General features: G+C 42.9%; 1 protein-coding gene across 2 annotated transcripts in view; it reads left to right on the top strand.

The window, feature by feature from the left end:
* Positions 1-6,339: 6,339 nt before the first annotated feature.
* CUL3 (cullin 3) overlaps positions 6,340-16,369 on the top strand; it is a 50,065-nt gene continuing 40,035 nt past the window's right edge. The window contains exon 1 of one of the 2 annotated variants that reach the window (XM_081861529.1): positions 6,340-6,801. In XM_081861529.1, the coding sequence (XP_081717655.1) occupies positions 6,736-6,801 (66 nt within the window). In that variant the 5' untranslated portion in view covers positions 6,340-6,735. The remainder of the gene's footprint in view (positions 6,802-16,369) is intronic. The other variant, XM_081861530.1, reaches the window with a different exon arrangement.

Here is a 16,369-nt window from a genome sequence, read left to right as displayed (position 1 = left end):
CAAGAAGTATATTTTCTTCCTTCTCTGTGGTTGGGAGATGTTCTTCAACCCTATCCACCGCTGACGGTTTAGCCACCTGTCCAGCAGAAATATCTGTTGCTTGACTTTTGCTGCGTTATTTGGCATAGGCATAGTAAACCATGTATAAACGGCTGCTGAGGCTAAGCTAGGAAGTAGGAAGGGAATAGAAACACCTGTGTGAGGAAGTCATAGAACACGGCATGCTGACACCAAGAGGCAAACTCCACCCATCTGTTTCAGTGCTACAGATTTTCTCTGGCTAGACTTGTTTTAAAAGTGTGTCATGGTGTAATTATAACATCCTTGTGATCTTAAGCCTTTCCTTTCAAGGTATACAAAATGGCAGCAGGCCACCAGGGATTATTCAGGATATGGTAGACACCTAGTAGAACAAGATCTGGTAGAATAAGGAGGATGCTGTTTTTCTTCAGCTTGGCTTGTTGAATTAAGTCAATAAAACCAGGGCATGAGGTAGCAATAAAGATGATATATACCATCTAGCATAGATTTGTGCATACATATACTGTATATATCCAACTGGATCTATGAGAGTTGGAGCGTCATCCTATACATGCTTTCTTGGATGTAAGTCCCGCTGTGTTTGATGCAACATTTTCAATTGCCCAGGGGACTGAAACTTGAAGTGATTTGCACATTTACAGCTATTTTATGATTTAGCATATATTATGCTGAAAATTAGGTAAAGAGATTTTTATAGTTTCTCTTTTCAAAGTGACATTTGTGCACAAAAATATCTACAATCTGTAAAGGGGGGAAATCATAGCTACCGTCAAAGTGTCCCAAAGTGTACATGCATAATGGTAACAACATTTCTTGAGAAACTAACAATACAATTCTATGCATTTTTGAGAACAATTAACTTTTATTACACTGTCACAGAACTGATGAAAACAAATTGAAACTCAAAAGTCATAAAACTCCAACAGTTATACAGAAACAAACTAATATACAATTAACCTAAGAAAATCCCTTGCAGCAGAAAAAAGGAATCTAGCAACTGTTACTGTTATTATTTTATTTGTGTCAGCCAATAAGTAGGCCAATTTATAATTCACAAGTCCTTCCTGGATATTTTAGTAGAATGGGAGTGAAAAATTTGTTTCACCCATCTCTGGAAAAGTACCATTTGAAAACAACATGTCTTAATGTTTCTATTGCTCTATTCCAGGCATAGGCAAACTCAGCCCTCCAGATGTTTTGGAACTAAACTCCCATCATCCCTAGCTAACAGGACCAGTGGTCAGGAATGATGGGAGTTGTAGACCCAAAACATCTGGAGGGCTGAGTTTGCCTATGCCTGCATAGGGTCAGAGCCATTCAATATATGGTGTACCCAAAAAAATTGCCACACAGTACAGCAGAAGGAGGACAATTAAATCATATACATGTTTACTCAAAAGTAAGCTCCACAATGCTCAAGGGATCCTGCTTCCAGGTAGGTATGTACAGGACTGCAATCTAAATGCATTTGTTAAACAATATATACTTATATATCATTTTCTAAGAACAATTGCAAGACAGCACAAAATAGAGAAAATGAAAATAATTAATGTGATAGGGAAGAACTGCTTAGCATATTACAGGGATCACCAATGCAGCATTCACAGGCACCATTACCCCCTCTGGTACCTATGAAAGATCTTAGTAAATATCCACTCAAAAATATTTTGCTCTTCCTGCTCAGTTTGTGTTTGCACTGAGTCAGGTTCTTCTCCATTGAACATGTCCCTTAAACATGTACACACTTTACTGGAGGCCAGAATTGGACACCCACCCTCCCATCTCTTCTGAACTGAGGAGACGTGCAAAGAGCTTCTCTTTGTGGTAGTGTGGTAGTGGCTGCCTTTTCCCTCATTGATGGGGCAGCTGATGGGGGGCATGTCCACAGAATTCTGAAGTCCTGTCTTTTTGTTTGATTTAGTCATATGCCACTTTTCCACAATGAGCTGTGTCCTACTGCAAACGTTCAAAGCATCAATATACAGAGCACTGGGAAACATGCAAAATACAGAAGATGACGGTTAAATTAAAAGATGACAAACATCAACCATGTGCCAAAAACAGTATAAATTCCATATTACAAAAAAAAAAAACCCTTAACAATCTAGTCTTAAGCACATAAATGCAAAGCAAAACAAGTCAACCAACAATTAAGTTTCTGGTACCAGTTTTGCTGTACTCTAAGCAGCCTGGCTTAAATACAGTTCAGAGGGTAGATGGCATCCGCTTGTTAAGATAGGGCAGGTATTATGCCATAACCCCATGACCCCGGCCTGGTTCCCACAGCACGTTATCAAAATTCCAGTGTGGAGGCAAGCTGTCTAACAGCTTGTTATGTTGATGCCTTTTTTGGTGGCAGTAATAAGAGCATGATATGCAATCTCTGCAAAATAATACTTATAGTTCTATTGCATGGCATACAGAGCAGTTTCAGTTGAGGTGTGCCAGCTTGGTGTGACCTGTTGGTTACAATATACTGTTTGTTTACTTTCTGCAACTGTGATTTTCTATTTGTGTGTATTTAGGTTATGAGATTTGGATCATTGTTCTTCCACTGGTGGGTCAGGAGTTCGAAACAGATCATGTAGGATATCCTGGCAATTGGGGGGTTGTGTATCCACACCTGCCCAATGATGTTGTGGGTGGGTGTATACCAAGATTGCAATCACTACTTCATTCTTGTTTCATCGGGGGCATGTGTAGGAAGGAAGAGGCATGGGTAACCTAATCAAGGGGAGGGTTTTTAAATGTGTACCAAGTAACCACACCTTCACAGACCACAGAATCTAGAATTTATCTAGATTGAAAGCATCAAGCTGAGGATGAGCATGAGCAATTCTGGAATGAAAATGAATATTTTCTGGAATGAAAATAAAATATATTGCGCTACAAACGGGTCAGTATATACACACAAACTGTAGAGTCATGTTCCCTTAACATAGTTTAGCTAGACCTTTGCATCCATAACCCATCAACCAGAGTATTTGAAGGGTGGTAAAGGGCTGGAATTCCTCCTGCTCTTCCAATGTACGCTTATAAGTTATGAGGAGATTCTGATTCACATTTGAGATAACAAACAGGAAACCAGGCAGAGGTAGTTAGTTATTATGAGTTATTTAAAGCAGACATCGGAGGTGTGATCTTGAATATGCACCCTCAGATTCAAATAACAGGAAGCTAGACTTTGTATATGTATAATGAACAACGCTGAGTTACAAACACTCAAATATACATTTAACTTCAGGCAAAATAATGTTTTCACTGCAGTTAATGCTGCACATGTGAATAATATGATGCATACCTATCCATCTTCACAAGCCTGAAGGCTGCTTATTTACAAAGTTCTTATTGTTAAAATAATTGGCACTGGAGCTCAAATCTGCTGGACGTCACTCTCTCTGCCCTATCATCTGGCCCTATCATCTCACTCTAGTTTAGCCTTCCACAACATGGTACCCTGCAGATATTTTGAACTACAGGAAAACAAAGTTGATCACTGGTGTGTTCTTGACAGCCTACTGACTGTCACAGAAGTGACTTCCACATAATAGGGTACAGTGGCTACAGTGCATTGTATCCAATGTTACTCCTACTCCGAGTAGACACATTGAAAATAATGGCTATGACTCACTTGGTTGGATACAACTGGTATAAACATGTGACTTCAGAGGTTATATCCAGTAGTGGACTTTGGGCTCTGAAATTTCAGTAGCAACGCTAAAATTTGGTGATCCCCCCCCCCCCCCCACAACTCTCATGCTCCATTCGACAGCATTGTAGTGGTGCCCCCTGCAGCCCAACACCCAGTGCTGCTGCACTGATTGAACTAAAACAGCTTCTGTTGTATCAGCTGCTAAAACCCTCTTGAAACCTACCGTATTTGCTATAATCATGACAAACTGTATTTTTTGAAAAAGGGCCTTCGTATACCAATTCCATCATTTCAAATGTCATACCATCTCCAAGGTGTCTTAGCACTGATATATATGTGAAACAGGCCTACAATCCTTTCTTATCATTTCACTTCATTTCACAAATTATCCAACTCCCAACTGACAAAAATATGTATTTGCTGTTGACCTTAGCGACACCATTCAAAACATTTATGAGAGTCTTCTTTCAATACTGCAAGGTATTAATGTGCATATGGAATAATACTGTTGACTTCCAACAATTTTCACATTCTGAATTTCAATGCAAATTTCAGCCCTCTAGGTTCCCAGTCACTGAAAAAAAAACATATGCAGCCATGTTGGTCTATTAGGGAAAAAAGTCCAAAATAGTACAGCAGTACTATTTCCTGACGTTTTGTTTTAATAAATGTATTACCATATTGTGGATTTCATTTTGCACCTGGCACTCAGTAAACACCTCATTTGTCTTTAGACCTGAACTTTTTAGCTCTACACTAGCATGTTGAAATGAATAACAACCTGTGTTTTCAGTCTCAGTATAAAGCCTATTGCAAGCATGACAAATGAAGGCAAGCTGACCTGTATATATGCTATATGTGGTTTCTACTTACACTGGACAAAATTTTGGTACTTTATGATCTTGACATCTGTGAAGGACTAATGTTCTATGGGTGCGATCATTTAAATTTTGTGCAAAAACAGGAGAAGTTTGAAAAATAATTTGGGGAATGTGCATGAACAAATAGCAGTAGGCAGAAGGCTCAAGCAGACAAGATGAGAGTGAAGACAAAGTCCTGCTGCATCCATGGAAGCTGCCAATCAGAGTTTACAATTAAGATTTATACCCCTCCCTTCAAGCATGTTATCTGGATGGCTTATCATAAAATATTAAAGACACTGTAAGATAACTCATAAATAAAAATAAGCTAAACCTGGAAAATTGGTAAAAGTAGCATTAAAAATACTATCAAAACAATCAGAATAAAACAAAACAAGTTCACTTGAAGCTGGAAAAATCAGAATGGGCACCAGGTGAGCCTCTAAAATTAGGGTGCCACAACTGACAATGTCCCTCTCCCTGGTGGGCTCCCACAACATCTTTAGATGGTGGGAAAACCTGGATAAAGGCTTTTGATGATGATCTCAAACCATGGAGAAGTGCATTTGAAGCAGATGAGGTGCTCCTCATGGTCCCTGTGCTGGATGTTCATGGTGTGGGGCCACGTGGGTCTTTTCAGTGGTAGCCCCCTGCACATGGAGGTTCCCCTCCACGGAGGACCCCTTCTATTTACCGGTAGTTTCAGGCAGCTAGTTAAGGTACACCTTTTTAGATGGGCATTTGGAGAGACCTGATCTGATAAAGTGATTAGTTGCTGCTGCTTTTGGTAGATTGTTATTTAGTAAATTGTTATGCAGCTGTTGTTTATTTTAAAGGTTGTGTTAGTTTATTGACTTTATACATATATATGTATGTGCGTGTGTGTGCGTGTACACACACACACTGCCCAATAAAACATCTAGCCTTTCCTTTTCTTGGGATTAATTCAACCAATCACCTACATGGGCTCTTTTTGCAGCTCCTTCATCTGGTTTGTATTATTCTGTTTTCTGTAATTACCTTATGGTAGACAAGCTAGTGTATTGTCAAGTATTTTCAACAGCTAAAATAAAATATTGTTTCCTAAGTATGCCTGGTTGGGGAAAGTTTTGTTTTCTATTTGCTTATGCAACACAGCTGTATCATAACTAATAAAAGTAGTGCTGCCTTGTGGGAGACATTAGGTAGGTGGGCAACCTATGACCCTCCAGGTGTTGAGACATCCCTCAGCATCCCTGACTACCATTGATGCTGACTGGGGCTCCTGAGAATAAGCACGCGTCCCTGGTTCCACGAGGAAAATAGCAGCAGCAGCAGCAGCCACGAATGTGTGTGTGTTTTACATGACGGCCCAGCAGAAGACGTGCCATTTATTCCACCGCCAGCCAAACGCCCTTGGCCAGGTACTCAAGGCGAATTGGGGCGGGTGAGGCGCTGCAAACCTCCCGAGTGATTTCCTAAGAGAGGCCTCCAGGCAAGCAACGGGTTAAAAGCGGGTTTAACCGAAACAAACGACCAACCGCACTACGTGCAAACCCGAATCACCGCCCCCTGCCGCACGTGACAGCAAAATCTACCCACTCGCCGCCTCCTCCTCCGCGCCACCACCCGCCAATCACCAGCACCGCTCGCCCGCCCGCCCGCCCGCCTCCTCCAGCTTCCCTAGGGTCAGTGGGAAGAAAGACAACACTGCTTCCCTCTCCCCCCCCCGCCCCGCCGCCCGCCTCCTACTATCGCGGGAGCCGTTTGGAGCTCTCGCGAGACTTGGCGGCCCCACTCTGCTCCCCCTTCCTCCCTCCTCCCCGCCGGCTGCGCTCCTCCCCTTTCCTCCTCCCTCCCCTCCTCTCTCTCTTGCGCCGCCGCCGCCGCCCCCGCCGGATCTGTCTGTGTCTCTGCGTGAGGGGAGGGGGGGCCTGTTCGGCCCTGCGCACTGAGCGATGTTTGGCCGCCATCGCGGCGGAGAAGGAGGAGGAGGAGGCACAGGAGGCTGAGGGAGCCGCCGCCGCCGCCGCCGCCGCCGCGTACAGACGGCCAGGCCTCAACCTCGCCTCTCCGCCCGCCCGCCCGCCCGCCCGCCCTCGGAGTGAAGGTCGCGGCCGCCTGAGGGGGGCTTCTCCCCGGCCCCGTTTCCCTCTCCCCGCCCCTCAGGAAAGGGGGGCTCCGCTCCCGCCGGGCCCGAAGATGTCGAACCTGAGCAAGGGGACCGGCAGCCGGAAGGACACCAAGATGCGGATCCGAGCCTTCCCGGTGAGTGAGGGAGGGAGGGAGCGAGAGGGACGTCGCGGCGCCGGGCCGGGACCGGGGCCTGGCGACGAGACGAGCCGCCGGCCGCGGCCTTGCGTGCAAGGGAGCCCCGTCTCTTCGTCGCCCGACCTGGCTTGTCACAGGGGCGGCGGAGGGAGCGGGCCGCGGGCACTGAGGGGAGGCCCTCCGGGGAGCCCCTCAGGAGAGGCTGTCAGCGGGCGGGGAGCCCAAGTTCCCGTCCCAGGAAAGGGAGAGGCAGGTTAGAGGGCCCGGCCGCCCTCCCCCCGCCGCCCCAGGAAAGGGGCTCTGGGGAGATCGCCCTTGACAATGGCCTGCCTAGTACAGCGCCTGTTATTTAAATAATAATAATAATAATGACAATAAATTGCGTGAAGGTCTTAACAACACACACACACACACACACACACACACACACACACACACTCGCCCGAAGAGTCCAACGTCATACTAGTTCTGTATCAACTTCAAACTTGTTGTGTTTTGTTTTGTTTTTGTCTCGCTAGTATCAATAAATGAAGCTGAATATTGTAAGGATTTTGACACCGGACAGTTTTTAGGACATTCCCCCCCCCCCCTCTGTGGGGTTGTCATACGGGGAGGGAGCATTTTCGAGGTGATTTGTACCGACCGATAGTTGTTTCAGCTGAAGATTGAAAGCCAATGGACACCCAAGATGAAGGCCTGGGTTTGTTTGTTTTTTTGTAACGTGTAAAGTTTTTGTTTTAAGGATATCTGACTTGCTGATTGCCAAAGTACTGGAGTGTTTATACACATACATATATGCTTAAAAGGAGATGTTTGGTTGTACGTTTTTTAGGCCTGAGCAAAAGTTTTTGTTGCGTTTGAGTCAGGAAACTAGTGGCAAATAATTGTTGCCTTCACAAAGAAACTGGCTCTACCTGTTTATGTGAATGAACTGTCACCATCAGCATTTGATCAACCTGCAGTTCCATTCTCAAAATTAAACTTGTATTTATATATTTTAAGTTATTACTGCCCAATCCTATTTACTCAGAAGCCCAATTGAAACCATTAGTGTTTTCTTCCAAGTCAGCATAGTTAGATTAGGAAAATTAACTCTGACAAAGAGCAACAAAACTTGCTTATTATATATTTACCCTGTTTTTCAGCTAAGATTGACTCCCTGAATGACAATGTAATAGATTCTGAAGATAAAGAGATCTGTGTTTTTAAATAAAGTGCTGTGTTCTTAGGAGCTGTTGAAAGTACAACATGTTAGTCAAGTTAATTTTGAAATGTCTTAAAGTTGGTTTTGGCTGCCTGAATAGCAGTGGGAGATGCTATCATGATAATCAACAATGACAGTTGCTTACAGTGTTTTACAATTATTCTCTAAGTAAAACATATATTACAAGTGTTTCTTGAAGTCTTTTAAATTTGGATTATGAGATTTATGCATCAAACACTTGGTTGTATATGGGAGTTGAACAGATTGAGAGAAACAAAGTTTGCAGTCAGGGTAAACATTTTTCATTTTCCTTTCTTGCAGATGAGCCTATAAAATGTTAGTGGGTGAAGAATGTTCACACAGCCTTCTCACACAAAGTAGAACATTGTTTTCCCTGTAAAAGTGTTTTTTGTTAGCAGTTGTCATAATTGTGGCTCATTCTAGAAATATATTTTAAAATAGCTATATTTAATGCCTACTTAGTGGGGAGGGTACATAGACATCATGAGCTGAAGATAATTAAAATAACCATTGTTAAAGCAAACTAACAGTAGTCTTCAACATTTTTGGACCTGGGACCCTCCTTTAACTCAAAGATGTATTTGGGGACCCAGTTTCTTTGTATTTCCCCCCTTACTACATATGTGCGTTTGTGCATGTTTTTATATGTATGTATTGTGGTAGTGCTGCATTTGCAACCTATCTTGGATCAGACTGATCTGGAACTGAGTCCAACCCACCAGTTGGAGATAATTTCTAGACAGGTTTATATACTGTGGTACCTTGGTTTAAGAACAGCTTAGTTTATGAACAACTTGGATTAAGAACGCTGCAAACCTGGAAATAGCCGAACATGTTCCGCTTCCTGTTTAGTGTGTTCCATTTGTAAATTGAGTGCCCCACTGCTATGGGAAAGCACACCTTGGTTTAAGAACGCTTTGGTTTAAGAACAGACTTCCGGAATGGATTAAGTTCGTAAACCGAGGTACCACTGTATATATAAACTGCCATTCTTTACCATCCAACTTCCAGCAGCAGCAAAACAAAGCAAAAACAACAAAACCTTGCTTTTTACCTTGAGGCATACCTTTTCATGTTTTGGCCTGGAATGGGGAGGGGGAGCATATTTTTAACTCAGCTCTTTAGAATATCGTGGGGAAGGGTTGCATCTAAGTAATTTGACTGAAGGCTGTCAGTAAGCAAGAAGTTGTCACTGAGCTACTGATAGAAGCAAAGATCTTCAGTACATGGGTACCAAGCATGGTGCAACTTATTCAGCAAAAAAGCAGCATTAGAAAATTAAGAGGAATGACAAAAAGATAGATGCCCACAATTCAAAGTTGAATTATGGGGATAATTAACCACGATCTACACTAGTTTATACATAAAGTATGTACAATGTAGTATTGATCACATGCTGAGACAGCCTTACTTAGTCCATATATTGACTTTGGATTGGGTTGATGAAAGTTTTGAATTTGTGCTAGTGGGTTGTAAAATTTTGTGGACAGAATTAATTGTTGCATAAGTAGACTTGCATTTGTGCCTTAACCTTCCTTTCCCTTAAATAACAACCCCAACCTGTTCCCAAAATCCATGCCAGAAGGCCTTCTTAGCCTTCTGTTCTACTTGTGCACAAACAGCATACAACCCTGTGAGAGACCCCTAATAAAATCTGATGGTTTACACTTAATGACCTATAAAGTGCTTTCTAACCGACTTTATCATTCATAGGGGAACACACTGAGAGAAAGCATATTTTTCTTTGGGAGTTAAGGGATCAACTGACCTAAGTTCAATATAGTAATTGAACAGGTCATTATATTGATCACAATATCTGCTTTTTAATTCAGTGCCTGTTATGTGATCTTAATGTCTGTTAAATGTCAAATGAAGTAAAGTAGGATATACATGTAATAAATAAAAGTTCTTTTGCTCCAACAGAAATTTGGACAGATTCTGAAAACCTCTCCCCTATAGCAAAGCAATGCAGTCTCAGAAAGTTTAGGAAATGGTTGGGGCAACATCCAACTGTCCTTCTACCAAGAGTGATCTTGGTGTCCTAGCTTAGTTTCCCAACCCTTTCCTGACCATGGCCCTCTTCTGACCTTGTTTCCTTCCTGTGTCCCCCCCATGGGTGTAGCCGGGGGGGGGGAGTTGACTCCAATAAGTAAAAATCAATATAAATATGATGTTCTGCCCCCCCCAAACAAAAGTGCACACCCCTAATAAAATTCTGGCTATGCCCATGCCCCCCTCATCCTACTGGTAGAAAGGTAGCTATTTAAATGTTTTATTTGTAAATAGAACCTGTTTTATTTATAATTTTTATTATTTATACAAAATACAATTACATAACATGATAGGAACATAATGAAATATTGTTGAAGCAGAAAAACATAGAATCATGGAGCTGGAAGGGGCCCCAAGGGTCATCTTTCTAGTATAACACTACACAGTGTAAGGAAACTCAGCTAAAGCATCCATTACAGATGGCCATCCAATCTCTGCTTAGAAACCTCCAAGGAAGGAGAGTGCAGAACCTCCTGAGGAAGATCCATCTTCCATGTAGTATAAAAAGTAAACAACACTTAACCATATTTTTCGCCCTATAGGACGCACTTTTCCCCCTCCAAAAATGAAGGGGAAATGTGTGTGTGTCTTATGGGGCGAATGCAGGCTTTTGCTGAAGCTTGGAGAGCACCGACCCCTCTCGCTCTCCAGGCTTCAGGAGAGCCGCAGCGCCAGCCCCACAAGGTCGGGGGACAGTGGGGAGGCGGAATGCCGCCATCCCGCTGTCTCCCGATGTGGTTTGGAGGCTGACGGCGGGGAGACGCGTGCTTCTCCTCGCCGCCAGCCCTGCAAGCTCCGGGGACAGCGGGGAGGTGCAGCGTGTCTTCCCGCTGTCCCCGGACCTGGTCTGCAGGCGGGCGGCGGGGAGAAGAGCGCTTCTCCCCGCTGCCTGCCCCGCAAGCTCCGGGGACAGCTGGGAGGCGCAGCGCGTCTTCCCGCTGTCCCCGGACCTGGTCTGCAGGCGGGCGGCGGGGAGAAGAGCGCTTCTCCCCGCTGCCTGCCCCGCAAGCTCCGGGGACAGCTAGGAGGCGCAGCGCATCTTCCCGCTGTCCCCGGACCTGGTCTGCAGGCGGGCAGTGGGTAGAAGAGCGCTTCTCCCCGGGGACAGCTGGGAGGCGCAGCGCGTCTTCCCGCTGTCCCCGGACCTGGTCTGCAGGCGGGCAGTGGGTAGAAGAGCGCTTCTCCCTGCTGCCGGCTCCACAAGCGCCTGGGGGGGGGGGAATAAATTTTTTTTCTTTATTTCCCCCCTAAAAAAACTTGGTGCGTCCTATGAGGCGAAAAATACGGTATTTGACCTCAATTATTTGACACAGAGGAGAAAACCTACAGATAAAAGTCCAAAAGGCGTGCAGGGAGTTCTGTATATAGGAGAATTTTAAAAAGCAAGTTCTCCTCACTGACCTGGTGCAAAAAGATCTTGTCATAAAACACTATACCCTCCACACCTTTACCTGGGAATAAGGCCCACTGAATTCAGTGCAACTTTCTTCTGAGTAGACACTTCTTTACTAGATGCAAGTCAGCAGCACCAGATGACTCCACTCGGCTAGGCGCTGGGGTGGATTGCACCCTGCATCTTGCAGAGTCAGGCCCAGGCTGTCACCAGGCCCAGCACTGGCGGCAGCAACAAGCAGCTCCAGCTCACCCATTGCCATGCCACCACCGCACTCACCTGACCTGGGGATTTTGGATTGCGGGTTCTACTGGTCAAAATTGGAGCCTCAGTGATCGCCCCCTCTCACCGGAAACAATCCAGGACTTATCCAAGAAAGCACACATGGCAAAAAGGAGCTCTAGGCCCTGGTGGGCCAACCCCTCACCCGCTTGTGATTGGCCAGGCTGATAGCCAGCCAATCAGAACTATTTTCTTTCTTTTTAAAAGAAGGTTCCCCCCCTTCACTGCTCACATTCCTCTGTGGCTTCCTAGCCTCGTGCTGTGCACCCCCTTACACAATGTTCACCTGTGGCCCCCTTGGATTATCCTGGCCCCTGGTTGGGAAACACTGCCCTAGGTGATGGTTAAATCTAGCCATACTTGTTTGTTTCCCCCTTGTCTGCCTCTGCATAGGCTCCTTATGTGGTGCTTTTCTACAAGATTTCCTTCTGCACCCACCTCAGGCAGGGACTTTAGTGACAGTGGTAACTTTTCCCTGTAGGGCAGAGATTGTAAACCTGCTGCCTGCTGCCAACAAATCCTTTTACCAGTGCCCTTGGGCAGAGGCCTCAGACTCTGTGAAATGGGAGTCAGTGTGAGGTGGCCACCTTGTATTTTTTCCCTGGTGCTGAGAATTGCTTCCTGTTGCTATTGGACAGAGACAGTATCAGTGTGTTTGTAAAAAAATAATATTGTGTGATCTCCACAGTAAGGACTAGCAGGACATAGATGGCTTCCCATAGTAAACATAAGGATGTCATGGGTGGGGATCTCCTATTGTGTGTTATGCCATGCTCCCCATGGCAGCCATTTTGTCTTATACCACAACCTCACCCCAGCAGTTGATTTGTTATGGGAATCCTCATCACTCTTTCAAAATTCAAAAGTTGTCCTCTGATCCAAAAAAGTTGGTGATTCCTGCTATAGGGAGTGGCCAAGTCAGACAGCAATAGATATAGGTATATTGTTTAAATTAAAGACTTTGTGTCTTACTTAAATATTTTGTATACAAGGACACTGCAAAATATTGCAAATTGGTGTAAGCATATTTTATGCAGCAGTCCTACTAGAAGGTGAGAATTCTGTTTTTGAGCCCATTGTTTACTGCCTAATCCCTTTCAGCCTCTTTCTTTGTGAGGTACCCAATAGCCTACTTCAGGAGATATATTTGTAGTTTGCTTCACATTTTCAGTTTGAATAATGATGCATTCTCTGTTTGATAGAGGTGGTGGCCAATTCATCTAAATGAAATTTCAGCAAGTGTTTGTTGAGTTTCCCAGTTGGTAAATGATGCAGTTAGAAAGGAGTTAGAAAGAAACAACAATGGCTCTTCAGTAGGGAAGAGCTTCGCCAGCAGAGACACATAATCTGCCATTGAGGGACCCTGCTATGCCTTCATATACTTAGATCTACCACTGGTGGTCTTTCTACCAGTGGTAGCAGGTATTAGGCCCCAAAATAGGAGTTTCTGGGACAGGACATAGGCAGCCTTGGATTCAAGGTTCTTTCATTCATTCAAGAGGCCCTAAATTGGATCCTGTGTGTCTGGTATTGGTGTAACTATTTCACACATATGAACAGATCAAAAGAGAGGTAAGTCCACACCCCCTTCTGTTCTGGCTGGTGTGTTTGTTTGCAGGAGTTTAGAAGTGCTGATAGATTCTGGAACTTTGCACACATCCCAATCACATTTAAGGTTGAACTCCTAGTCACAAACTAATCACAGGCCTTGTCTTTTACCCTACTTGCTTGTTATGGTGGTGGGGGCAAGACTTCAGTGTACAGTAGGAGGGTATTTTTGTTGCAATTATTATTGTGCTGTCTCGGGGTGGGTTACAACAATTTAAAAATACAAGATTAAAATATGTTAAAGCAAATTGCTGTTGGTAGAATAGGTGGGTCTTAAAAACAGAGTTCTGTTTGAATCATGTTGTCATTATAACACTCAATCCTGTGCTCAGTCTGGCATTTTGTCCAATTAGATAATGCATCTGTAATAAGGGTTGACAAAAGGTGCTTTCAACTGCTTTCAAAAATCTCCATACTAAAAAAATCACTTATTTTATTTCAGAGTTGTCTGTTTTTCAATAACTTTTCCCATTTGTTATAATTGAGACTATAAAATTGTGCTAAGCTATATGTGGTGAGGCAGCCAAGTATGTTTGTTTGCATACCTGCCCCATTCACAGGAAGCAAGAAGGTCTACTTTTTACCCCCACAAAATGTAGATGCCAGGAATCGAACTTCCTACACACTGCTGTTTGGAGAACTTTTGTCGCGGGCCTGGCTCACATTGGAGCCAAGCTTGGCAAAAAGAGCCTGAAGGGATGCAGGGTTCAGGATGTAAGGTATGGGAGGAGGTAGAGTTCAGCTGCTTTCAGCTATAAACTTTTTGCTGGAAAATGTAGATTCTTATCACCATACATTTAAGGCAATGAATGTAAAGAAATTTTTTTGTTGCTGTCATGTCTTGTGTGGCCCTTAACAGGAGCCCACAAATCCTAGTTTACCTTAGTAGGTCACATGCATGGAGGTGTAATCCTTGACATTGCACTGTACCCTGAGGACCAGGAAAATTATCTGCTGCCCTTTCCAGCTTCAAACTTGCCACAGTGGAGGAAAGAGTTGTTCCCACTTCAGGCCCCAAGTTTTGTCCACCTCTTGGGCTTGGAGTTGGAGCTAAATAGGGGATTGTCCTTGCAATTGCATTGTTTTTTGGAGGGCCTCTGGTATAGCACAAATGTGGAGATAACTTCTCCCCTCCCCACATCCCCAGCTTTAAACTCTAGAGAGTTTAAACTCAAGGGGTTTGTGTATGTTGCGTTGGAATTGTGGACCCTTGGCAAGCCTCAAATGTAAAAATATAAAATTCGTTTTCATTACCATTATTTCTCAGTTATCAATAAACCTAAAACATTGATAATGAAATTATGGCTTTGGGGTTGAAGAAGTCTTAATAAGTATAACTTATCATCTGCATGTCCAGAGATCTATACCCAAATCTGCATGTCCAGAGATCTATACCCAAACACGCTCTTCCTGATTCCTGTTATGAAAGTACATGTACTTTATTTGTATCTTAGTGTTTGGTTTATATCCATTTCTGTGGTGGGAAGCAAGAAAATACTTCACATGTATTACTTTTATTTAGAAAAGCCAATAGCAGTCTCTGTGCAAAGCCAAAAAGCAAACTTTGCTTCCTTGAAATATTTCTTCTTGCTATGGGTTTTTGATAACTTAGGGGGCTATATTTGGAAATATAAAGCTAGTGTAGGTGCTGAAGGTATCAAAGTCTTCCTAAACTTATTTTAAGGATTATAGAGAAGTCCTGAATCCTAAGTTTAATGAAGAGTAACAGAATAATGAAGAATACAAAAACTAGAATGACACCTCATAATTTGGGATTCTAATAGTGAAGACAAACATAAGTGTGATGGAACTCGTTGAAATGCATATTTACTGCCATGAAGAGAAATGTGTTTTTACAGCAGTAAATGTTTGTTCAATTTACAGCAAAATTAAAATATTACATCTGTTTTTACTGTAAGAACAGGGTGAACAGTAAATACAATGTTACAGTTTAGGATCATATATTTGACAAATTCAGAGTTTAATAACCAGTTGGAAAGCAAAGAGAAATTTTAAAATGGAGTTTAGTTTTGAAAAGGCATAAATATATTTATTTAATATGAGCATATTAACACAGGAGAGAAACAGATGCACAACTTCTGGCTTATGTGTTACCTTTATCACACTTGACAGTTTCTCCATGTTTCATCACAACATGTAGCAGTGGCTATCATATGATTTTTTCACATTTAAAAAAGAGTTTCTACATGAGCTCCACCTGTTCCTAATAATAGCAGGTGTTGGCAGTGGCATGGAAAGCCTTCATACCAGAAAACCATATGATTAATCATACTGCATGTTACAGCAGCAACATGCAAAAGCTGATAATTGGTGATAATTTACAACTTTCCTCTTCATGAAAAATGTAATGTCTGGACTGGCTCCAGAATGTAACTAATAACTAATGAAAAACCACAGTAAGGTTTTATAAGTATATCTGAAGAAACTCAAAGAAATTGAATTGACAGTTACCCTCAACAGGAAAAATGACAGAATTTATGGAGACTAGTGTACTTCATATTTACAGAGAATGGAGCCTTGCTTAGATATAGAACATCAATGAAGGCAAAGCAAAAATCCTTGTCAGGATAACAGGAAAGTGTGTTTAAGAATTCTTGGCTAATCTACAGTCATTCAAATGATGACAATCTGATTACATTAGTTAATCAGTATTGGATTCCAGAATTCATGAGACAGTCGTACAGTCATAGGAGACTAAAGAGCAAATGGCACTAATGTCTTAAAAACAAAAACAAAAAAAACTTGGTTTAGTGTCTGTGCTTGAAAAGTGATGAAACAAATAAACTTGTAAGTTCTCATGAGAATATGGAATATTACTTGTCAGCATGGTATTATTGATTAAGAAATTTGCATACCAACCTAAGATGTACTACCCTAGTTTCCTTCTTGAGCAACCAACTGGTTTAATAGACTAGAACAGGATTTTCCACACTTGTGTTTCCAGCTGTTTTTGGACTACAACTACAACAACTGAGCTAGTGAGA

Source organism: Podarcis erhardii (genome assembly GCF_964252035.2).
Source record: "Podarcis erhardii genome assembly, chromosome: 5".
Lineage (NCBI taxonomy): Eukaryota > Metazoa > Chordata > Lepidosauria > Squamata > Lacertidae > Podarcis > Podarcis erhardii.
The sequence above is the reverse complement of the archived record's forward strand: the minus strand, read 5'-3'. Positions and strand labels throughout refer to the sequence as shown.